Source organism: Pieris napi, chromosome 24 (genome assembly GCF_905475465.1).
Source record: "Pieris napi chromosome 24, ilPieNapi1.2, whole genome shotgun sequence".
Taxonomy (NCBI): Eukaryota; Metazoa; Arthropoda; class Insecta; order Lepidoptera; family Pieridae; genus Pieris; species Pieris napi.
The window spans coordinates 5,080,435-5,105,653 of record NC_062257.1 but is presented as its reverse complement, the minus strand read 5'-3'; the positions used below and the strand labels follow the sequence as shown (position 1 = coordinate 5,105,653).

At 33.7% G+C, this 25,219-nt stretch overlaps 2 protein-coding genes across 2 annotated transcripts in view; one reads left to right on the top strand and one right to left on the bottom strand.

Moving 5' to 3' along the window:
• LOC125061953 (E3 ubiquitin-protein ligase hyd) overlaps positions 1-14,720 on the bottom strand; it is a 67,068-nt gene extending 52,348 nt beyond the window's left edge. The window contains exons 1-9 of the mRNA XM_047667594.1: positions 14,423-14,720; positions 11,951-12,300; positions 10,545-10,702; positions 9,268-9,491; positions 6,975-7,138; positions 5,965-6,155; positions 3,877-4,024; positions 2,768-2,903; positions 1,254-1,414 (exon numbers count right to left, since the gene is read on the bottom strand). Of these exons, the coding sequence (XP_047523550.1) occupies positions 1,254-1,414; positions 2,768-2,903; positions 3,877-4,024; positions 5,965-6,155; positions 6,975-7,138; positions 9,268-9,491; positions 10,545-10,702; positions 11,951-12,300; positions 14,423-14,484 (1,594 nt within the window). The 5' untranslated portion in view covers positions 14,485-14,720. The remainder of the gene's footprint in view (positions 1-1,253; positions 1,415-2,767; positions 2,904-3,876; positions 4,025-5,964; positions 6,156-6,974; positions 7,139-9,267; positions 9,492-10,544; positions 10,703-11,950; positions 12,301-14,422) is intronic.
• A 558-nt stretch (positions 14,721-15,278) lies between these two features.
• Positions 15,279-24,500, top strand: LOC125061901 (E3 ubiquitin-protein ligase RNF169-like). The gene is made up of 7 exons (XM_047667536.1): positions 15,279-15,673; positions 16,198-16,327; positions 17,053-17,274; positions 17,457-17,634; positions 18,099-18,316; positions 21,745-21,937; positions 23,612-24,500. Exons 1-7 carry the CDS (start codon positions 15,331-15,333, stop codon positions 24,152-24,154), a joined length of 1,827 nt encoding a protein of 608 aa, XP_047523492.1. The 5' UTR covers positions 15,279-15,330; the 3' UTR covers positions 24,155-24,500.
• The last annotated feature ends 719 nt before the right edge of the window (positions 24,501-25,219 follow it).

Here is a 25,219-nt window from a genome sequence, read left to right as displayed (position 1 = left end):
CTTACGATGTTTTTCTTCACCGTTCGAGCAAATGTTAAATGCGCACATAGAAAGTCCATTGGTGCACAGCCGGGGATCGAACCTACGACCTCAGGGATGAGAGTCGCACACTATTGAATATGATAGAGTAACCAAATGCGGAATGTTTATAGTTTTGGTATGGGCTCTTTGGGGCTGTCTAAAATCTGTTATAACGACAGCGAAGGTACTACTCATATTTGGTCGTAAAAACCGATAGTCGTAACAGCCGATGACGTTACTAAGAACCTAATACAATAGAATTCAGCCGGGATTTTGATTTTCTTATTTACTTTTTTACACATATTACCCACACATTGTCTATGTTTGAAAACGAATTGCATTTTCGAGGATTCCTACAAAAAATTAATACGATTATGTACTATTATTTTTGAGAGCTTTACTTTCTTTTGCTGAGAGAGGGGGGAAATTTCAGTAATTCTGCTTACGTAATACTTGAACGGCCCCATACATACAACATATGTATAGGTATATGTATATTAAAAAATGAATTGTTTACTTAAGAAATTTAGATGATAAGAAATCACTAGGAAATTGTTAACGAAACAATAAGTAAATTTACAAAGCATAATGAAAACCAGAAATTCTAATTTGAATAATGATTCTTCTATATTAATTGAGATCCTTGCGCTTGACGCACAGAGATTTTATATTAGGTCCCACGTTGGGAAAAACGTCGAGACGTTCCTATACTTAGATAATTTAGCGTCCCCAGAAATTTTTTTTTATTGTCGATATTGGTATAAATTTTTTTTAACGAAGAACTCTCTATAACGTAAAAATAATTATATTTTTTGGGTTTAACACAAAACCCATACATTAATCCACACTGTATAACGCAACATTATCTTTTATGAAGAAATTGTTTCATATATAGACATCAACAACATACTTAAATGAAATTGTTTTTATAATCAGCTTACAAAAGTAACCTTTTGAGGTGCCGCAATTTCTAAAAAACAGCCGTCTCGCCTTTGTTATTGTTAATTGCATTAGCACGAGTGCCATTATTCTTAGATTACATTGCCTGTCATAGCAAAACACGTCAGGCAAAGTTAATTAGAAAATTTAGAAATTATTATAATTGGTTAAATTAGGTATTTTTCTCTTCTCTCCCTATAACGAAAACTCTCTAAAAAGTGCTCGGCTCCGTTGAAATTCGTTATAAAGAGTGTACACTGTTTTGCTAATTGAATGTACGATATAAAACTCACCAATAGCCCCCGGCTGATACATGGGAGCATTCTTCATAGTAACACTTTGGCCGGCCTGCAAGTCTTGCGGCGCTGATGAGGAATGTCCTCGCTGCTGTTTACGGGAACGTGCGCGGTGCTTCTCCCATAGGCGAGCCCGTTGACCCAAAGGTAATACGCCCCTAAAATATTAAATCATTACGATAATTTCTTACTGGAAATTTTTGGTCAGTAATAACATAAGTTAAATCTCAGCTGATTTTTTTTTAAATACGCAAAAAGAAAGAAAAATTATGTACACTAAAGTTCCCCCTGGGAAAAGCAGATACGCTCAGCTATTGCTCCATCAAACTAAGTGACAAACAAAGAAAATATCCGCGGAAAAGCAGAAGCAATAGGCGCTGAGAAACATGTACTATCTTAAATGGTTTTACAGATGGGTTTTTTTTTAAATATAGTACAGGAGGCAAACGGGCAGGAGGCTCACCTGATGTTAAGTGATACCACCGCCCATGGACACTCAATGCCAGAGGCCTTTTAACAATTAATACGCTCGATTCTTGAAGGACCCTGTTTCAAATTGTGGACAGCTGGTTCCACAGTGGTGGTGCGGGGCAAAAACTGCCTTAAAAAACGCGTCGTGGAACGACGGACGTCGAGGTGATACGGGTGGAATTTCGTATTCTGCCTCGACGTCCGATGATGAAACAGCTGCTGGTATTAAACCGAACAACTTTGATCAAAAAAGGTATAGGTATGTTATCTAAAGCTGGCGGCTTCAACACATTTACACTTTGTGCTTGTGTAGTGTCTGTGAATAAGCACGAGACGTGATGTCAAACTGAAATACAATCACAAATACATCATGAAAAGACTCCGTCTCTCTCGCGCTCGGTCAAGCTTATGAGTATAAAAGAGACAGTTATTGTTTTTCTTTTGCTACTGTTTATGTTGATCTTTACTGTTTAATATTATTATTATTTTATACATGTTGATCTTTTTTCAAACATTACCAGGGCAATTTCGTGAAATAGTGCACAATGTTTTTAATTATTTTAAGCATCTTAATAAAAACAGTTTAATGAAAAAAATTAATATTTAATTTGACATCAATGCGACTGGGGTTTCTAAGAGGAGTATTGAAAGAATAGTTGGTGAAGTAAAAGTGAAGTGTGTTGAGCTAGATGGAGCTTATGTCGAAAAATGAATTTACAACAGACCCAACCTTACTAAAATGTATAGCATGGCAGAAAAATCATATTTTGAAACATACTGTATAGTGAAATTGCATTAGTGTGAGTACTGTGAACCCGCCAGCTTTCGATAACCGACCAATAAACTGTATGACCTGGAATAAAAGCACAGAGAAACAGCTAAAAAGCAATGGGCCGATGAGATCAAAGGGTAGCTGGCAAAAATTGGATGCTGATAGGAAACGATAAATTAGGATGGAAAAAGTTGGAGAGGCCTTTGTCCGGAAAAGTAACAGAACTGTACACTGTACATATCTTTCTTTATGTATTTAATTAACATACCACCAATAGAGGGCTCCTGAATCCAGTTTCGCCACTGTATATAAGGAGCAGACGTGAAGCGAAATCGGCTTGTCTGAGCCAAACTCGGTGAACGCCTGTAGTGGGTGTTCTAAGCGTGTAGCTCCGGGAGCGTGAGCTAAAGAGGAATTTTTAATTATTACCATATAGATACCTTACTTCCTTACATGGTATACAACTCAGGTTTCTAGGTTCGATTCTTAACAAAAAATTCTAGCTAATTACAAGATACATACAACAAGTACACAGCTTGGACAAATATATTTCAGTATTAATTTTTAATTCGTATCACAACAAGACCACAAAGAGCATTGTATCTCAATAGTATATTATATAATCATTACATATATGACCATTGTATATACACATAGAAAAAAACATTCTTGCAACATATAATCGTCTAAAAATATGAGGCAGATTTGTTCTTTGGTGAGTTGGAAGATTTGAAGATTCAACTTTTGATATACCATTTCTAAGCATTTCGTTCATAGAGGTAAAAATTATGAGCAAACTATGTCATAGAACAATCATTATCTATCATAACAATTGGCTGATCACCTACTTGTCTATAATTAATAAAATATATGAAATTTAGTTGGTATGAGTCTTGTTTATATATTTATTAAAGCACACGTCATATCAATCAATTGGTTTTTTTTAATTTGAAATTCACATAGTGTTGTTATTTCTATATTTTTGAAGACTTTAGGCGCGTTATGAAAAATTTATGAGAGTGAAATTTTACGATGCGCGCGCACCGTGACACAAAATTAACAGAATGAAGTTGCCCACGGAAGATGCTACGGCATTGGACATAATTTAAAAACAACATTCGAATAATAATAGAATTTATTTTACACTTAATGTAAGAGAATAATAAAAAATATTTATTTATTTATGATATAAACGAGCCCATGGACACCCATGCATTACCGGAGAAGAGAAGGAGTATACTCTTTCTTTAAAGAACTGGAGGTCGTATCTCCGTTGGAAGATTCCCACCGGTAGTAGATTCCACAGTTCGCAAAAGAAGACTTCCAGCCATCAAGGTGATACAGACGAAATTTTGTATCCATTTAATTCATACATACCAATAGACTCGTCCAAAAACGTAGCAATACGTGCAGCATCCGTCAGAATCGAGATCCTAATACCGGCCGCATTTATGTTGATGACTCTTTCGCCTGGAGCTAAACCAAGCCAGTTGCTGCGAGGGTGGTACGACCCATTGCCCAGTGCCTGCAAACAAATTATTATTGAAGTTATACTTCATTAGGCGCGTTATGAAAAATTTATGAGAGTGAAATTTTACGATGCGCGCGCACCTGTGACACAAAATTGGGAGTGTGATTATAGCGTGCGCGAGCGAGATAAGAATAAGACAATCTACAAGTAAAAAGAAATAGAATATGCGTGAAGTTCGTATGCCAAGAATTTTGAATGACCATAATGACATATGTCATTTACCTTTTAAACAAATAAAGGTGTCTTAATTATTTTTTCAAAGAAATTTATTAATTTTATATTGTGCAATACTGCCAAAGCTACAACATACATCTTAGTGTTTGGTAGAGATGTTCTAAATATATAATAATATATACTTTTAACTAAATAGAATTTATGTTACACTTAATGTAAGAGAATAATAATAAATAATTATTTATTTAATTTTTCAAATGTAAACTGAACTTAATTGACTATAATGACTCCTTTTTCAGTCTTTGATTATTTAATTGTAATTAATTATTTGCATGGAATCACAAACTATTTTTAATAATGCCAAAGAAGTATAACTTCTTAAGCGCGTACATAAGTACACACACCCTTTTTTTTTTTTTTGTTAAATGAAACGAGTATTTTATTAATCACTGTGTTAATTATATTTTAATGTTAACCAGACAATGGCGAAAAAGGAAGTAAGCTTATACACATTACACAGAGCAAATCATAGATACCAGATATAACATAGACAATAAGTAATGTATTCTATAATTGCTGAAGGCGCCAAATTTACATGTCATAGACTAACAATTTTATTAGTAGTTATTTTGTTAGTACTTATTTTTCTTTTGTATTTAAACCTTATTTAAGAGATTTTCCAATCCATTGAAATAGAATTATGATTTTTAACAGGAATTAATGAGAAATGTACTGAAATTCATAGTTGTGAATTTTTACACGCTTTATATTAGCTTCACCTGTATGTATGTATGTAACCGACTCCTTCGGACTCGATTTTGACCCACTTTTAATGGACAGATTTAATTCAAACTTTGCGCACCTGTCAAAGATCGCGCTCTGTGCCATATTTTTGGTATATCGAGCAACCCACGCTTTTTTCACAATAATACCAGTATTTTTTGTTCATTACCATTTTCAGCCTAAATTTTGAATTATTTTTCACTTTTTAGTTTCATGTGCTTTAAAAGCGTGTTTAATAGTTTTTTTTAACTATTATAATTTTTTTTTGAATACTAGAAAACAACGATATTTTACGATATACCGCCACCGATACACTAAATGCTAGAGAGCTCGCGAGTACGTTGCCGGCCTTTTAAGAATTGGTTTGTAAATACTTCAGCGGGCAGCTATATATAACAATTAACAAAGGTTTGGTAATACAGTACTTTTATAACGCATTTTCATATTACGCGATATCAGTCCCTCGTATAACACGGGTATTACCCCATATAATTTTGTACTGTGACATTTATAATGATTTGTACCCACATATTTCGTTCTTAAATAGTTTTTCCTAATAACGCGTAATATGAGGGTATACACGCACGTTATGCGATAATAGTCCTACAATGCGTTTCTATAACGCGGAACCAATCTACCGTGTTAAGCGTTCAAGTATTACGTCACGCAATTTTTGGAGATTATTGATCCCCCCCCCCCCCCCATGTAACGCGCCGTAACGTAAAAATAGTAAAACCCAATATGTAGTAAAACGTTTCGTGACCACTTACTTACTCTTTATACCTAAAAGTTACCATTATGTGGTGTGAAGTACTGGAAAGTCGAAAATATTAACAATAACGCGTAATTCAATCCCCGCCCCGCATCGTAACGTTTTACAAATAGACCCCCCCCCCCCCTAAATTCGTTACGTAATACTTGAACGCTGAATACGATGGACTGTACCTATATTGCAGCTATGTATATTTATAACTTACATCAGTCCTCTGGTATGGATGTGGATCCGCCCAGCGCCATTGGTGTATCTGTCCATATGTGGAGACAGCAATCAATTCACTATAGGTGGCCGCAATATGGGTGAAACGAATGTTAGTGTCCCAGTACTCCAAATCTTCGGATACCCAAAGAGGTGACGCTGCCATTGCTGAATCTTTCTTCTTACTTTCAACTATAAACCAACATGTTATAATTAATGTTTAATTAATTTTTTTGGAAATAAACGCGCATGATATATGGTTACACATTTTGTCATTTAGTACTCCACATGGCGTACTCATACGAGTTATCACTACATACTATAAAACAAAGTCGCTTTCTCTGTCCCTATATCCAAATGTATGCTTAAATCTTTAAAACTACGCAACGGATTTGATGCGGTTTTTAATAGATAGAGTGATTGAAGAGGAAGGTTTATATGTATAATAACATCCATTAAATAGTGGAGAAATACTGTTATTTTTGAGGTTTCTAATGTGATGTAAATAATTAAATTTTTCCCGCTTACATTGCAAACGCAGGCTGAACCCTACGAGATTTATCAAAATAATGTACTAAGTATTGTACACATTAAAAAGGTCTACAGAAAACTCCGCATGGTATATATCTATCTCTTATGGATATTAAAAATACTTTTAATTTATATTAACAATGAAATACAGGAAAAATGCTTAGGGAGCGTTCAAGTATTACGTAACGGATTTTGGCGGGGGGGTCCTTTTGTAAAACGTTACGATGCGGGGCGGGGATTGAATTACGCGTTATTATTAATATTATTTTCGATTTTCCATTACTTTACACCACATAATGGTAACTTTTAGGTATATAGAGTCACTAGGTGGTCACGAAACGTTTTACTATACTTGGGTACAGAAAAACGTTACGGCGCGTTACATGGGGGGAGGGGGGCAAATAATCTCCAAAAATTGCGTGACGTAATACTTGAAAGGTTCCTTAGCTAAAGGTAGAATTAATAAACTTATAAACATACCTCCTTCCTTATCCCAGGAATTATCCCGTAACGCGGTCTCAAGCCAACGCCGAGGTCCAAAGTACTGCCTCTCCCTCCAGCGGCTGAACTCCGAGGTTCTATCCTGGGCCGAACTTCCTTCCCGGGAAGCACCAGCCCTTCCAGCGCTGCCGCCCCCACTGCGGCTGTTAATATAACTATTTAGTATTTATTAGGCCGCTCAAAATACCATGCCATTGCATCACAAATACCATGCTAAGTGTTAAAAAAAACCAGCAAATTTCTATACCAATGTGATAATAATACGTGGGTAACACTGAAAATGTTTAGAACTGGCCAGTTAGAAACATTGCTAATGAAAACTTTTTTGAATTTCAATATTAGAACTCTTTGGTAACCTAATGTATATTGCATTCATTTGTCATTTGTTTTTGTGAATTGGCGGCAAATTTAAAACTCTTACACGTGAAAATGAACCTATTCATTTTCTAAAAAAATTCAGTGTTACCTAGGAACTGGGTCATAACTGGTTAAAATAATATCATGCAAAAATAAATATGAATTTTAAATTTTCTCATGTACACGCTAATTAAACTTCTTTAATTCGAAATTTTCGTAGCTTTTCAGCAATTATAGTTTTGAATCACGAAAATCGAGTTATGTAAATAAATAAATTCGCGTACTTAGTCGTAATATATTAATTTTAGTTTCAATTGAAAACCAAATATATAAAGCAATGTTTTATACAACTTAGTTTCAATAACGTTTTATTTTTCATACTGTCAATTAACATTACAGTCAAACTAAACAAATAATTGATTGTTTTTTGCCCTTCAGATCAACGATTTCTTCATCAACATTTAATCTTCATCTTTAATCAACATTTCTTTGAAAAATATATTTATATATACAAAGGTGAACTTATTTGTTGCATAAAAAAATCTAACGCAGCTATACAAATTTGGGAAATATATATGTACATAATACATATGTAAGGGTAAGATTAATATCCCCATCAAAATACCAAACCTTTTTGGCATATGGGAGAAATACTTAGTTCTCCTAAATGTTACTATGTAAGGATAGTAAATCTTGGACTCATAGTATCTTTCATATATATGTGGGAAATAGTCTCGATTCAGAGCATAATACTTTTGTAAGAAAATCATTAAAAAAAAGTCTAGCAAAATAATAACTATCATCCGAAGCGGCAGATGATGGTTTGGTCTCAATTAAAGTAAGCAAATTCAATACCAATTCAAATTATAAATATAAACTGGTGTAAAGGATATTTTAAGGTAAAAAAAATTGTGCATACATGCCATTTGTACATTTTGTGACAACAAGACGACATAAACAAACTACTAATACTTGACTAAAACGCATATATTTCCCAATGTGTTAATATATGTTAAGAAAGAAATATAATAACTTTTATGTAACGCCATGTTTTTGTGTATATATATATAAAGGATAAATCTTAGTTTTTTATATTAATATAGTTAATTACTTAAGATGTCATGTAGAACATGGTGTAATGGTTGCATCTCCTTAAAAACACAGTGTAAAACAAAAAACTTGGCTATTAAAAAGAGTGGCTGAGAGTTTATTGCCAGTTCTTCTCTTCCATTCTACGCTCTTGATTTGAGAACTGGCAGTAAATGTAAAATAAAAAGCATTCATTATGTATTTCTTTTATGTTGTATTGTCTTTGATGGACATAACTTTTACTCATTTAAATAAAACACTATTTTGACCGGATTGAAGTTATGTATTATTATAAATTTACAACTATTTTACATAATTTTAAATTTATCCGACGTTTCGCGTGCTTTACAGCGTGCGTGGTCACGGTGACTGAAGACAAAAGATGTTGAATGTCAAAAAGTATCACAGCTGTAGAAAAAGTTGCATCATCTGTATTTATTTCCCCGGAGTTGGTATCGACTAAAAGATGGAGGACATTCAACATTCAACATCTTTTGTCTTCAGTCACCGTGACCACGCACGCTGCAAAGCACGCGAAACGTCGGATAAATTTAAAATTATGTTAAATAGTTGTAAATTTATAATAATACATATTACTTCAATCCGGTCAAAATAGAGTTTTATTCTTTTATGTTATCATAAGTGTACATTGTGTTACCTATATGAATAAATGATTTACGGTAACCATGGCAATTCGGTAGCTAATTCAACTATAATCTAACCGCTCTGTCACAAATGGTATCAATATGCGCTTTAACCATTACTTCTCTATGCGTAAGCCCGTGCTATCATGGACAGGAGTGGCCGAGGAGCATAGCCTAAATACCTTCTGATAGCCGCGTACCCGAAGATGTCCTCAGAGAACATCGCATCAGCATCGATGATCACCGACTGGTCCTGCTGACTGGCGTGGAACCCGCCATCGAGGAGGGAGATCAGGTCCTCGGGCACGTAGCCATCGCCGCCCTCGCCGTTCTCCGGCTCTTCACCTTCTTCGTCGTCACGGGACAGCAGGTTGTTCACTGCCAGATTCACGTCCAGATTTGTTCTCTACAAAATGTTGAAAGACGTTTTTAACACAAATGCGAAATTCTTAAGTTATTTGAAAACGTTAGGATAACTCGAACGGTGAAGGGAAACATCGTGAGGAATTCGGCTTGCCTTATACCCAAAAAGTCACCGGCGCGTATTAGATTAACAAATGATCAGAAATCTGAAGCCCAGACCTAAAAAGATTATATCGCCACTAATATTTTTTTTTGTAATGTTAGAATATTTAAAAAAAATTGGAGATTTTATTGCCAGTTCTTCTCTTCCGTTTGGCCTTTGGGCCGTAAATAAATAAATAAATGATTTTTTACTTTGACTTTAATAAGATTCTAAGACGAACGATGACTTCTGTATGTCAAAATCCAATGTTTTTGACATACCGGTGTCATATTTAGCGCTAAAGTCTCGGCTTTGAATGTTACCCTTGGTAGAGTAAGAGAACCGGCGTAGCAAGTTATGTGAACTAATACAATCTCCAATCATACGGGTAGTACATGTAAATTACACAATCGAACTGGTAGTAAATGTAAATTTACAATTAATTTAACTTGACGATTCAAAAGTGTACTTGGTAACCCACTTGAATAAAGATATTTTTGAGTTTGAATCTAAACCCAAATCCCACGATGGATCTCTTTGCGAACAGGCTTCCTTCACGCGTTAAGAAACGGGGCGGGGATTGAATTACGCGTTATTGTTAGTATTATTTTCGACTATCCGGTACTTTACACCATATAATTGTAACTTATAGATATAAAGAGTCACTGGGTGGTCACGAAAAGTTTTACTTTTGGGTAAAGAAAAAACGTTACGGCGCGTTACATTGCGTCACCTAATACTTGAACGCTCCGTAATAGGGTTGCCTGGATGAGATCGCTTGTTAGCGATAATGCCGCCCGTTGCATACTTAATAATATATTCCATGTTTTTATTTGTAATGTAACGTTTAAATAAATACAAACTCTAATAAAAGGTTTCGAGTAATAAGTTATGAAAATTATGTAATAAGTTGGTAATACGCTGTATTTACGTCAGAACTTTTGTAACTTTTACCTGTAATTCACGAATTATGAGGCTTCTACTCTTTCCTTGTAGCACCACTTGAGCTTGTGTTACAAGGTCTTCGGGAACAAACGGGGCAGGCACTGCTGACACAACACGGCTAGATCCCGATGCGCCTATAATAACCCCGGTTGCACGACTTGTAGATCCTGTAATGGATACATAACAATTATGCAACCCTAAAGGTGGATTCGCCTAGTGGCTTCAGCGGTGCGGATATCTCTTCATCCCTGAGAGATCGCAAGTTCGATCCCCGGCTGTGCACCATTGGACTTTCTTTCTATATGCGCATTTAACATTTGCTCGAACGGTGAAGGAAAACATCGTGAGGAAACCGACATGTCTTAGACCCAAAAAGTCGACATGTGTCAGACAGAAGGCTGATCACCTACTTGGCTATTAGATTGAAAAAGGGATCATGAAACAGATGTAGAAATCCGAGGCCCAGACCTAAAGAGGTTGTAGCGCTACTGATTTATATACTTACTACTTTACTTTTTGTGACCATTTAAAAGGATAAAGGAAAACATCGTAAGCAAATCACCTATTTACCTTTACAGACAAAGAAAAAATATCAGTGAAACACGCGGAAATGACACAGTCCCATCCCAGGGGAGATATGGGATTACATACAAAAGAATTATACACAATCATAACCTTCCGCTATCTACACACACAATAATAAGGTGATCAACAACAAAAACCAAGTTCTAGAACATTCATATACATGGAATACATATTTATTTAAAGTTATCTTGAGAATTGTATTATAAGCTACAGTTTTATACACAAAAAAACCTTTAAACGTTTTAACAGCGTAAAATTTAACAGTATATTGAGTTTAATCGTAATAAGAATAAAATTGTAGGAAAATGTGTTAGAGAAAATGTTTCACCATGATTCATACATTCTTAACCATGTTTTTTTAAGTAGTAGCAACTTCACGATGTTTTCTTTCACCGTTCGAGCGAAATGCGCACATAGAAAGAAAGTCCATTGGTGCACAGCCGGGGATCGAACCTACGACCTCAGGTAATTTACGATCTTTTAATACCAGAGCGATAAGAAACAACGAATTTTTAATAAAGGAAAAATTAATATTAAAGGGAAATTTCCACAATGCACTTGAAAGATAAGAAAAATATCTTCTAAAGAAATACATAGAATATGTTTACTAGACTATACTGTTAGGAGGGCACTGCATGCATTTTTTGTGTGAAGTTTTCTTTACTATATTATCTTAGTTTTATACAATTACTATTAAACTCAATATACTATTTAACCTGTATACTGTAATAACGTTTATACACACATCTACATAAAAATAAAATTAACGGTGTCTGCTTAGGTGTGTGCCAATATATAAATTTATTTAGAGCAATTCACAAATATATTACCTTGAGAGCTTGGTGCAGCTCGAATAGAGTTCCTCATAATTCTTGCTCTAGTGCGAGGTTGTTGTCTGGAACCACAGCTACTGCTGCTTCCGCCTTGTTTTCCTCCACTATTCCCACCTCCGCCACTTCCACCACCACCATTTCCATTATTTTTGCTTGCGTCTGCTTTACTCAAATCCAATCTGTCAGGTATGATTGAAAATGCAGCTCTGCATATTGTCCCATCTTCAAGAAGGCAGGCAATATGAGCTGGTCCAGCAGCAACGGAGCGCACTCCTCGCAAGGAGCTAAGTGCGGGTGATCCGCCCCCAGTGCCAAATCTATTCCATCTCTCAGTAACTTCTCGCAAACTGTAAGAATTATTATTGATAATTAATTTATTTGTGTCATGAATGTTGTTAATATAAATACAATTTCTGTAAGGAGTAAGTATCTGTGTAAATTTCAGGTGTAGGTGAACAGAATAAAGCAAGGACATTTATTGGACTGGCAGTCAAAGCAAATCTAGCATGTCCAGTGGGCAAAAAATGCATATAAACAAGCCATGGAGGTAATACAAAACCTTTATACATGCAAACAAAATAGACTACAATATTTATTTCTTTATGTTCCAAAAATCATATTCCAAATTTTTTAATATCAACACAAGTATGCCGCAATATAAGAAGTTGTAAAAACGTACAAATCAATAACAAAGAAGTGAAATGTAGCATGGTACAAAAGCTAAAAAGATTATCAAACTCATTTATATATATACCAAGTTATGTATTCTTAAAAATAATTTACATTCAAAATAACTATATGAACTTTTATTTTAATTGTGGTATTTTTATAAATATATATAGGTTATGTAAACTCTTAAACACAAATAATTGGTTTTTAATATTCATTGAATAGACTATGTTAGAATTTACTTAATATAAAATACTATGATTATATTTATTTCAGGGTAGCATTTTACCCATGTAAAATATTTCTTGTAGAAATAAAAAGAAAATATTGCTCACATTTGTAAAATGAATACAACAGAAATACAGAATAATTACACAAATTTAGTTTCAATGTTTAGTATATTGACTTTGATTTACACACACATTTCAAAAACCTTAAATTTCAAGTGTGCTTTCAGCAATTTAAGGTTTAGTTGATAAAATAGTTTTTTTTTGGTACGAATAATTTCTACCTATTTTACATAATACTGAAATAATATATCATGTTAAAGCTAGGCCAATAAAATTTAATTTGATTTTATGAACTATTTATTTTAAAAAATGCTTCATAGACTTATTTTTTATATTTACTCCTGACCTGAAATTCATACTTGAGTTTGAAAAGATAGGCAACACACTGAACTCTACTAATGTCAACTATTTCTCATCTATCCTAATCCACAGATTATTATATTATACACACATGCATATTGTGACACAAAGTGATTTAAAGTTGAAAAAGATTGTCTTAAGTAATGCATGTCTTATTTAATTAACAAAAGATCTATCTTTAACAAAAATTCTTTTGAGTTCAGGGCTAATATAATGTGAATTTATTATTTTCTAAGAATTAACAGTTAAAGAATTTTAGACTATTTTTAATATGTTCATCATAGATTCAAATAGAGGCTGCAAGAGATCTCATAGTGTGAGATCTATGTATGTCAAAAACATATTTTATTTAGCATACGGGGATCATACTCGGCACTAGATTGACGACTTGACGAAGACTTGATTCAAAATCTTAGCTTCAAGCACTTATAATTTGCCCAATGCTTTTTTAAAGTTTGTTATGACTAACATGCATAAATAAGCAGTGAACACTATTTGATAGGTATACTATCATTAGAAAATAGTTATAGCATGATTGAATAGTTAGTACCGAAAGCTTAAAAGAATGTGTGTAGTATATGTGAATTTGAAATTTAGGATATTTAAATAAAATATGTCTTGCTTAACTAATCAGTATGCATTAATATAACTTGCATTTGATTTTTAATCTTATGATGTAAAAAAAAAATTTTAAGAGAACAAAAAATTCATAGCAAGGTTGTTGGTTTAAAAGTAGGTAAACAAAAGATATCTGATAATTAACTTTTACTTTAATGACAATCAAACTTTTTCTCAAGGAAATATAAACATAGAATTATAAAATTCTTTATCAAACTTAGTGGGGTTCGCAAAATTGATCAGCGACACCAGATCGTGACGATCGTGAATTTCGACATCCATTTTAATATCATCCTATTTGCGAACAATAAAATTCTGTTCTAGATGTTTCTAGAGTTACAACAATCGGAAAAAAATGATGCTAGTACCAGCTGAGTGAGTTAGCAGGTCTTTCATAATAGTATTGTAAAAGGTTTAAGCCTAGAAAATGTACGAAATAAACGTGTTCATTGTTAGGACTACTAATTAAGAGACGACTTTCGTGAGATAACCATTATGGAGTCAAATAGGAAGTTGAGTAATAGAGGCTTACCGATCTATTAGTTGATCCTCTGTCCCAGGTAAGGGATGAACAACGAAATGCATTGAAGACATTTTCGCAAAGCTTTATCCTGAGCTAGCACCACATTGATATTTATATTTTAGTCCAACAATATTGCAAATCAAAAATACACTGATAGTTAAAATTCTTCTCTATCCACCATATTTCTCGTGATTCCTTTCAACACCGTTTATCGTTCTCAAATACATGTGAGTCGGTACAAGACGAAAAAAGAAAGAAAATATCAACATGGCCTCTTTAACTAAAATGTTGGTACAACTGGTTTCATGGGTGCGTTCAACAACTTTTCTTTAGGCTAAGCCTCGCAATAATGCCATTGTACAGTACAAACAAAATGAAGTAAAGGCATTGTTAACAGACTATAATGCAATGCTTTGAATATAGTGTCAAATGTACAGATGTATAATATTCTAGTGATACTATAATTCGAAAGAGGATTAAATTTAGCGCTAAAATAGCAAACGTAGGAATAATATTTATAAAATATTATGTTGGTCCTTTATTTTACAAGAATTCTAATGTGCAAAAATGAGATAAAATAATGTATTCCAAGTTTTATTTACCGTAAGTAGGCAATAGATTTAACCGGGCACAATCGATGAAAATATCTGAAATGGACTTCCATCAATAAATTATTTTACAAAAAAAAAAATGTATCAATAATTTTTCATCTGATTTACATTAAGTAATAAGTATTATATAATTCGGAATAATTGGAGCTTAGAATAGGTTTCATATTAATTTAAATATACTACAAACGCTTCATTTATAAGCTATCAAAACTCAATTCTGTCAATTGTAATTGACATATACTAAACTTGTCTGACTTCAAAAATCAAAAGAGGCCGAATTTTTGAAAAAAGAAAACAAAGTCGAAAATGGCCGCCAAGTCAAAGAAGCGGTTGTCTAGAAATGAAAATAAACTAAACAAGTTAGAGAAATTGGAAATTAAGGATGTGATTTGTTCGATTTGCCAATCAATTTTAATAGAACCAGTAACATTACCGTGTTATCATGACTTTTGTGAAAATTGTTTTAACGGTAGTATAGAAAATAATGCTTTGTGTTGTCCGTTGTGTCGACTACGAATTGGTTCCTGGGTTAGAAAAGCTACAAAACAAAAAAACTTGGTGAACATTCAATTGTGGAATTTTATACAAAACAAATTCTCTCAAGAAGTCCACAAGAAATTGAACGGAGAAGACATACCACTGTCACCAGGTATACATCTTATAATTTATTTACATTGTTTTGAATAATAAACCTTTCGAAATAGATTTTAAAAATACTATATAGCTTGTAAATTTTGATTACTTGCTACTGTATATCTACTATTATATTTTTTATACCTAAAGACATGTTTTGATGCATGATGCAAATTTGCATTCACTACTATTACTATATCATAAGTGAACAGCCCGATTACAATTTAAAATAAAATAAATCAGTGGCGCTACAACCTCTTTAGGTCTTGGCCTCAGATTTCTGAATCTGTTTCGTGATCATTTTTAAATCTAATAGGCAAGTAGGTGATCAGCCCCCAGTGCCTGACACACCGACACCTGTCTTACCGACATCGGTATCCTCACGAAGTTTTCCTTCACTGTTCGAGCAAATGTTAAATGTGCACAGCCGGGGATTGAACCTACGACCTCAGGTATTAGAGTCGCATGCCGAAGCCATTAAGCCAACACGGCTTTTACAATTTATCAAGTCTATTATAAAATTATTGTTAATGATTTCAGAACAAATATTGCCTCGATTAAGCAAACCAGGTGAAATTAGAACGGAATATGAAGCAGAACTAGAAAGATTAAGAGCTGAGCGGTTGAAACTTGAGCAGGACCATTTTCAAGAGACTGTGGTTCTAATAAAGTATGTTTACTTGTAAACCAAATATGGTATTTTTCTAAAATTCATCCTGCAAACAATAGAAACATTATACTAGCAGACTCAGCCAAGCGTTGCTGTGGCTAAGATTTTTGTTATATTACATAGTAGTAAACTATTCAAGAGAAACGGCAGGAGAACACCAATCCACCATGCTTTTTTGGTGGTTATGCCATTAAATTGTAGCTTATGTGAAACGTTGGTATTTATTTTGATAAGGATCAATACCTTGGTATGATGAAAGAGCCTTTTCTAGCGGTGGTATTTTAATAAATTTTTTTATATAAAAGGGTGCTTATTGTGATGTAACTATAAAAGATAGAGACATGCTGCTGCAACATTTTTTATAGATAGTGAAGTGTCCTGAAAAATTGTAATACATTATTTTGTTCTATCATTAATAGTTTTCGCAGCGCACGCGATTGAAGGAAGTTTTTTGTTTATTTTTTTACACCTTGGGTTAGATTATTCAAGTTTTAGTAAGCATCCCTAATTTTTTTGAAAATGAAACATAGCCTATGTCACTCGGGAATAGTGTAGCTAGCCAACGGTGAAAGAATTTTTGAAATCGGTCCAGTAGTTTCGGAGTCTATTCATTTCAAACAAACAAAAAATCAAATCTTTCCTCTTTATAATATTAGTATAGAAGTATAGTTATATCATAAATTTCAATCATAACATTGGTAATTAAATTTTTGATATTATTTTAGGAAATTAAAAGAAGAAGAGGAACAAACACATAAAAAATATATTGAAAGCTTAAAAACGGATGAAATGTTGGCCAAAAAATTACAACAGGACCATAATGAACATAATATGAAAAATGCTCAACCAAGTAAAATTACTAAGAAGGAGAAAGCTTCAAAGAAATCTAGACTCAAAGCCGCAACTATTGACTGTTTTTTATCTAAGCTTAGACCTCATGAAAACTCGTAAGTACTTTTTTAAATATATGTTAAATACCCTGAGGTCTGAGGGTTATGTCTCTCTAAGACACTGTCCAATTCCTAAGACACAATTGCTGAAAAACTCTCAAAACATAGACCTATTTAATAAAATTATGTTTATGTTCAATTTTTTTATCAAATGTATTCATTATAAATTATGTTTTCAGCTCAACATTGGATGATACAAGCGCTGATAATACTATTTCTAAAAGAGCATCAATAAAGTCAACTAATAAGGGACAATGTAAGGAAACAAAAACTTGTGAAAATTTAAATATTGGTCTTGAAAATCAAACCAAACAGGAATCAATTAAAGAAAATGGAAAAGAAGTTAAGGAAGCTAAGGTAGGTTTCATGTTCTACACTTTTAAGAAAATATTTCATAGATAATTTATGAAAAATCTTTACAACGCCATGTTTATTCACTTATTTATTTATTTACACTGTATTACCTTGTACTAAAACATACATATAAAAAAAAAGAAGGTTACATAAGTTATAAAACAAAATTATTTTTGGATAAATAAAATATAGTGAATAGAACAAAAGGGTTTTTTTTCTACCTTTTACACCTGCGTAATGAAATCATTCACACTTTAAAAATAAACTTAAGTTACATTGATTTTTGATGTTCGGGAAAAAAGTAATGAGTATATATATATTCTACTATACTATATTCTGATATTGATTATTGTATCTACTAAAAATATTTAGAATCGGTTATAAACTATAGTCTGTGACTAAATTATTCTGTCACAGATTAGTAGAATAAATAAAAAACATAGTTATAATTTAATTTACATTTGTAGAATCCTAACATTGCTGACACTGAAACAAACAACAAAATTATTACTAAGCCAAGAAATAACATGCAGTCATTGTTGGTTTCCTTACCGTTGCCATCGTCTGGAATACTTCAGCACAAAAATACTACTATAGATAATAGAAACATTGAAACAGGCAGTGTCGACTCAATGCAACAAGAATTATGTTATTTTAAACCCATTGAAGCAACAAGTTCAACCAGGTATGTATATGTGAAATGTGATTTTTTTAGGTAAAATAAAAAAATAATAATAATAATCCCTCAAGCATCACATAATTATTTATGTTTTGTTGACTTTATCTAGAGGTGATGGTTGTATACAAATATTTTTGTTATAAGCCAAAGGCTATAGAAATTTGTTTAATGGTCAAGTATTACGTAACGAATTTTTGGAGGGGGGGGGGGGGGGTCCTTTCGAAAAACGTTATTTTTATTATGGTAGGGGAGCCCAAGAGGGGATTTCGGGATTTACTAATGCGCGGCAGATTAATATATAGGGGGATACCTTGTACCCGGTTAAGTACCTCCACAAAATATGAGGCCCATATACAAGGCCGCCCGTGAAGGAGACAGGATCAGATTAGTAAAAAAAAAATTGACCATCAGAAATTCCCGAGCGCGTCAGATTAAGGTAGGGTGAGTTAATTACATCCTAAAAAGTGTATATTCCACTAATCTGACAATTTGAGAGTGACGGAAAAAAAGGGAGGGCAACAAAGTTGTAAAAAAAAACGTCATCTCCACATTCTCGAGCGTAGCTAATTTTTTTTTTATTTTGAAGGAAATAATTCAAGAATAATGAAAAATATATAATCTGACGATTTCCGCAAGCCGAAATAACAAAAATTCGTCGATAAAGTTAAATGCGTGCAGCTGCGTGATGCCTACATTTCCTTAAACCGATCGGAATCTACTAAACGGCGTTCTAAATATTTCCCTCAAAATTACATTTCCTGTGAATTTGAACCGATTCGGACCGATAGATTTTGAGAAATTTTGAAAAATCTTAAAAAAATAAGATTTTTTTTTTTTAAGTGGATTCTTTATCGATCAACTTCAAAAACTAATCCGTATTTGAGCTTGAAAAACCACGTCGATCGCCACCAAGCTGGTCAAAAGCGGTTGATTCGTTCGGGAGATATCGTGAACGAAAGAAACCCGAAAAAGTGTTTTTTCGGGATTACTCCGAAATTTATGGTTCGATCAATTAAAATTGCAAAATTACTTATGAGGATGATAAAACTGCGTCGAATGCCGCCAACCGCGTGAAAATTGCTTGATCCATTTAAAAGTTATTGCGGTTTGAAAATTCCAAAAATAGTGTTCTATGAAACTTCTATCAGACTTTCGAGCTGGAAGAGCTCAAATGCATAGAAATGTTATTTCTTTGAACGCAGCGAGCTCAAAATATCAATTTTAAGCGCCCAGGAATGGAATTAGCGGGAAGTTGCAGGGATGGCCCTTTAGGTGAACCGTTTTTCTAATTTTTTTTTGTCAGATCAGGCGAATCCCTCTAGATAATCGTCAGATTATGAGACAGTACGTTTAGAACATAAAGATATACCACATATATCTTAATCTGACGCGCTTGAGTATTTCAAAATTGCGTTTTTTTTTGCAAATTATGAAAATGGCCGTGGGTTTGCGTCCCATCGAAATCGTCAGATTAGTGAATGAGAGCTTTTTTTTGGTGCACTTAACACTCCCTTAGAAAATCTGACGCGCTCGATAATTTTTATTTTTTTTTCATTTTCAACCCTTAAATACAACCACCCGCATCATGCAAACGATCAGATTAACATACGTACATTATTAAAAATACGTAGGGCATTGATGCTATCAATATCTGACGCGCTCGAGGATGTCCATGCAACAGTTTTTTTTACATATTTAACAATCTATAGCCGCTTCCCCCACCGATGAAAAGGTATATATCATATAACATTTTTTTCTTCTTATTATCTAAGCTTTGCATCCCAATAGGTCTCTACGACGCTCGAGTAAATCCCCATTTAGCATCGTGGGCTCCCCTACTATTATATTGTTGTATTATTTTCGACTTTCGACAGTACTTTACACCACGTAATGGTAACTTTTAGGTATAAAGAGTCACTTCGGTGGTAACGAAACGTTTTACTATTGTGTACATAAAAGCGTTATGGCGCGCTACATGGGGGGGCTAATAATCTCAAAAAATGGCGTGACGTAATACTTGAACGCTCCCAAAGACTGAAAATTAAATACGAAATTTTGATTAAAAAACTGTAAAGTAGAAGCAGTTAAAGTTTTTTTGGAAATATAATTGTAGTACATATTCAATAATTTTAAGTTATGAAAAATATTTTATTTTTATTTCATAAAAAACCTTTAGCACCTGAGTCCTTACTCTGTAACTTTCAATAGCGAAACCGGCAGCCATTTCAAGGTTGCGACCTCAGCGCCACGGATATTGTGGGAACTATATACATCGAAATTGCATTAAAAAAATCGGTATCAATATCGCTATCTCTAATGGAAATACCAGAGTAAGGGGCTTGTATTGAACACATAAAATTTAAGTGAATCTTTGGCCAATATATAGAGAGTCGTACGCCACGGGATTATTTTATTGTATACTTTAATAAATAAAAATCTGAGCTGTGTTGGCTTAGTGGCCTGAGCATGCTCCTCTCAACCGTAAGCCTTTTCTTTCTATGTGCGCAATTAAACAAAGAAAAATCTACGGTGGAGGAAAGCTCACTATTGAGAAAATTATAATCACATATCTGAATTTTTTACGTATACGTCTTTCAATTTGCTACCATACAATCCAAAAATCTAACGATAATAAAACCGGGCATACATATTGACGTTTTAGTTTGGAATCTATCCGAAATTTAAATTAAAATATTTGATTTTGTATTGAATTAATTACGATTAGCGAATGTACACTACACATCGCTGTCGTCAAAATCTATTGATAACATTACATAATCGTGTTCACGTAGTGTGTCCACAGTCACACCCCATTGTTTTAATTCCGTCCGTAATGAAGCCGTCGTGGTAGAATCTGAAGAATCTTCTTTAATTTTTGTATATAATCTCATCCGGTAATATTCTAATTATGGAATGAAATACAGACTTTTATTGGAATATTTTATTTACATACTTCTTTAATAAAATTAAAGCATTATTCTCCTAACAAAACAATGCTTTAGTTTTTTTTTAATTATTAAAGTACAATGTGTCCCGACCAAGGAGGTTTCAATTCAATTTAAGTACACATCTGTAGTGAGCGCGCTGGTTCCGAGCCAATAGACCAATAACAGACTTTTTCCATTTTGGCGCTATTTCGTACATACGAATTTGAGTAATTTTTTGTTGGATAAAACTTTAGTAGCAAAAATGTCAAGCAACACCGACGATACCGAGGAAAATTGACATTCTAGAAACAGCTACGAAACTGACGAATAGTGTTTTGCCAGAAAAATCAAGAAAAGCGTACGACAAATGTTACAAAGACTTTATGACTTGGAAACCTATAGCCATGACATTAAATAAAGTAGTGTATGCAACTGCATATAATTAGGTATACGACAGTTGCATAAACAACTATTAAGTAACAACCTTTTATTTGTTTATTTTTTCAGTGTCAAGTCTAATCGAGGTCTACCCTTACGCGTACCTGGAGTACGTGTAAACAAGGACTCGAATGTAACATTAAATGGTCCACCATCTCGAGCTGAATATATTGAAAGACTTTGCCAGCTCCGACAAACATCACTCGCTAAGAAGTTGCCATCTGCTTTTGTAATAGCACTGAGCTTACTAAAAATGAAAAAGGTTTGTATTACAATTGAACTTCTTTTGGCGGCTCTCCATTCAATACCGTCTTCACCATAAGGGCTCACGGGGCCCGTGCCCAGGGCCCCCATTCTCAGGGGGCCCCGAAGGACCGACAATTTCTCTCCCACATTTATTCTCAAAATATTATTGTCGGGCACATTAAACTTTTTTATTAAAATTAGTAATCAAAAGGCATATACTACGCCATTATATCGATAACTGCGCCTATTCCTACTGTACTAATTGATAAGGATATAATAGAAGACTCAACAGAAATCTCGAAAGAAACCGTTATCGTAATCGTAACCAAAAAATTTGCAGCATTCTAATTTCATTAATGACACCAACACTACTGATTTTGAATTGTGCGAAAATGTAAGAGAATATAAAAAAAGTGTGTGTGTACAAAGTACACATGTCAGAAGTGAAACTTCAGTGGCAAATTAATCTTGAAGTGTTGTTCATATTTATACAAATCTAAAAGTTTAGATTTCCGATACTTAGAGGGACGGAAAAAGGAAGATATGTTAGGAATTTAATGAATTAAATTGTCATTAAAATATTAAGTGTCGAATAATAAATAACAAATAATAAATAATGTGACGGTAAAAATTTTTCCAACGCCGATAAAGAAGTTTGACTTCAAAAAGGAACATGGCGCGTAACCGAAAAACGTGACGCGTAACGTAAAAATGTTACACTAAATTTTTTTCCAACCCCGATAAAGAAGTTTCACTTCAATTATATGTTTTTTTTATGGAACACTTTGCAGTGTGGGAGTATTTCGTGTAAGTTCATCGCTAGAATGGGGAAAAATACTAGAAATCGTGTGTTCGAACGGCCAAAACTGTACTTTTTTAAACGTATAGAAACTCGATGAAACTATCGTATAGATCCTGTTAGGGCTTTATATGCTAAAATGATAACCGTCCATAAACATTACAATTACCTACGTTGTTATCAAAATGTTCTTATAGTGTTTTCTTGAATCTCTTCCTTATTTTAACTAAATTAAAAGAAAATGTAAATAATATAAAAATCTTAACTTTCGAAATTAAGTTTGTGTTTTTAATACTATTTCAAAATTTAAAACTTAGTCGAAAATTGGGCCATAAAGAAACAAGTTTGACAAAAACCCAATCCTCTTCGATTTTATTTTACAGAAAACAACTTTTCTTCATCCATTCATTGTGTATTGTCAATTAAGTTTGCTATTACAATAAAAAAAATTTCTTACCCTACGAAAAGGTCTCTTTGTAGTATTGAGAAACTAAATGAGCTCTCGTCTTTGTTGGTATAATCTAATATATAAAATTCTCGTGTCGCGGTGTTTGTGGTTAAACTCCTCCGAAACGGCTCGACCGATTCTCATGAAATGTTGTGTGCTTATTGGGTATGTCTGAGAATCGGACAACATCTATTTTTCATCCCCCTAAATGTTAAGGGTAAGGGTAGTCCACCCCTAAATATATTTTTTTTATTTTTAGATATTTTTTTATTTTTTTATGATACAGCATTAAAATAATACATACCCCTAACTTTCATCCCTCTACGATCTACCCCTATTTTTTATTATAAATGATATACATGGCAAAACGACGTTTGCCCGGTCAGCTAGTATATATATATATTTAATAGATTTAAAATTCTTCTATTTTTTTTTGTTTACAGGATTCACCAGAAAAGAATTCAACCAGTTTAAGATCCAAAAGAAAAAATGTACCTACAAGTCCCGTACCAATGAAAAAGGACAAAAACGTTACCAGAAACAAACAACCGAATGACGCAGACATAAAATTACCAGAAGACTCTGAAACATTCCTTCGACGCACCAGGTCTATGGGCAGCATTTCCAAAGACAATGAAACGACACCGAAGAAAAGAGTGACCGAACGGAAATCAGAGTCTGAGAAGAAACCACGTCTCAGGAGCGACACCAAAAAGTATTCCAAAAAAGATACTTGTCTAACAACTGAAACTAAGGTGAGTGCTGTAAAGAATTTATCCAATCCTCTAGAAGATTGTGGGGTTAAGCATATTTTACAAGAGCAGCTCCGTATTGAGAAACTCATTCAGCAAGAGAAGTGTGACTATGAGTTGGCGTGCAAGATGGACGCCGAGTGGAATGGGAGACGGCAGCCCCGACGTGCGGCCACTAAACGACAGGTATCTTTAAATTACGCCCTACGCCCTGCCAAAAAGCTTAAAGTGTAAAACATTCCATCGGTTGAAATATCTCACTTTCCAATAGCACAAATAGATGTTCAAATTCTCTTTACAACATACACTAGTGCACATTCAATGATGTGCTAGAGTCTGGCTAATGAAAGTTGATACTGAAAAAGCGCGGCAAATTAAAAAAATATCAGCATGGCAGTCCTAAAGTAAAAAGGAAAGTTGGAACAACTCACTTTGATACTTTGACATTCATTTTTATTTTACTAGTGGATGCTTGCAATTTTTAGGCTTATAGGTTTTGTGGACATAAGTTTCATCTAAGTAGATTATTAGCTTGCCTTCTGCACGTTTCGATGCAATGGTACGCAAAAGGCGATGTCTCCATGCAGCTATATCATATCGTTCAATTAATAAGGAACGTTCATTTTTGTTTTTCTTAAATTTTTAACCGTTGGCTTATAATCTCAAGACTATCTGTAAAAGAACAATAACATTATCTAAAGTAACTAAAACTAATATTATGTACTTATTTAAAAAAAAATATCAAGACATTTTGACCGTTCTAACTTTAGTGTTGTCATATAAAAAGTTTGCAAAAGAAATCCAGTATCTACTTTCGTTAGCCAGACTCTAGTGTGTGTGGAATTGAATTTAATGTGTCAAATATTTGACTTTAGTAAATTGATCACAGTTGTACATATCTGACCAGTGAAAGCTTATTTTTTCTGTTGTATTATATAAAGGTATCTAAAAGCCCAAACAGTGGAACCTTTACTAAATGTTAAACAACAATAATTATTCCTATCAAAATAAATTGGTTAGGCAGCCTTCAAGTGTTACGTAACGAATTTGGGGGGGGGGGAGTGTCCTTTTGTAAAACGATGCGGGGCGGGGATTGAATTACGCGTTATTGTTAATATTATTTTCAACTTTCCAGGTCTTTATACCACATAATGGTAACTTTTAGATATAAAGAGTCACTACGTGTTTAGGAAACGTTTTACTATACTTGGGTACAGAAAAACGTTACGGCGCATTACACGGGGTGGGGGTCAATAATCTCCAAACATTGCGTGACGTAATACTTGAACGCTCCCTTAT

Bases quoted from the DNA above. Each gene is read 5' to 3' on its own strand.
- LOC125061901 (XM_047667536.1), top strand. From the start codon at position 15,331: ATGGCCGCCAAGTCAAAGAAGCGGTTGTCTAGAAATGAAAATAAACTA. The intron at 16,328-17,052 runs GTATGTTTACTT...ATATTATTTTAG, and splicing joins GAGACTGTGGTTCTAATAAA to GAAATTAAAAGAAGAAGAGG. The intron at 17,275-17,456 runs GTAAGTACTTTT...TTATGTTTTCAG, and splicing joins CTTAGACCTCATGAAAACTC to CTCAACATTGGATGATACAA.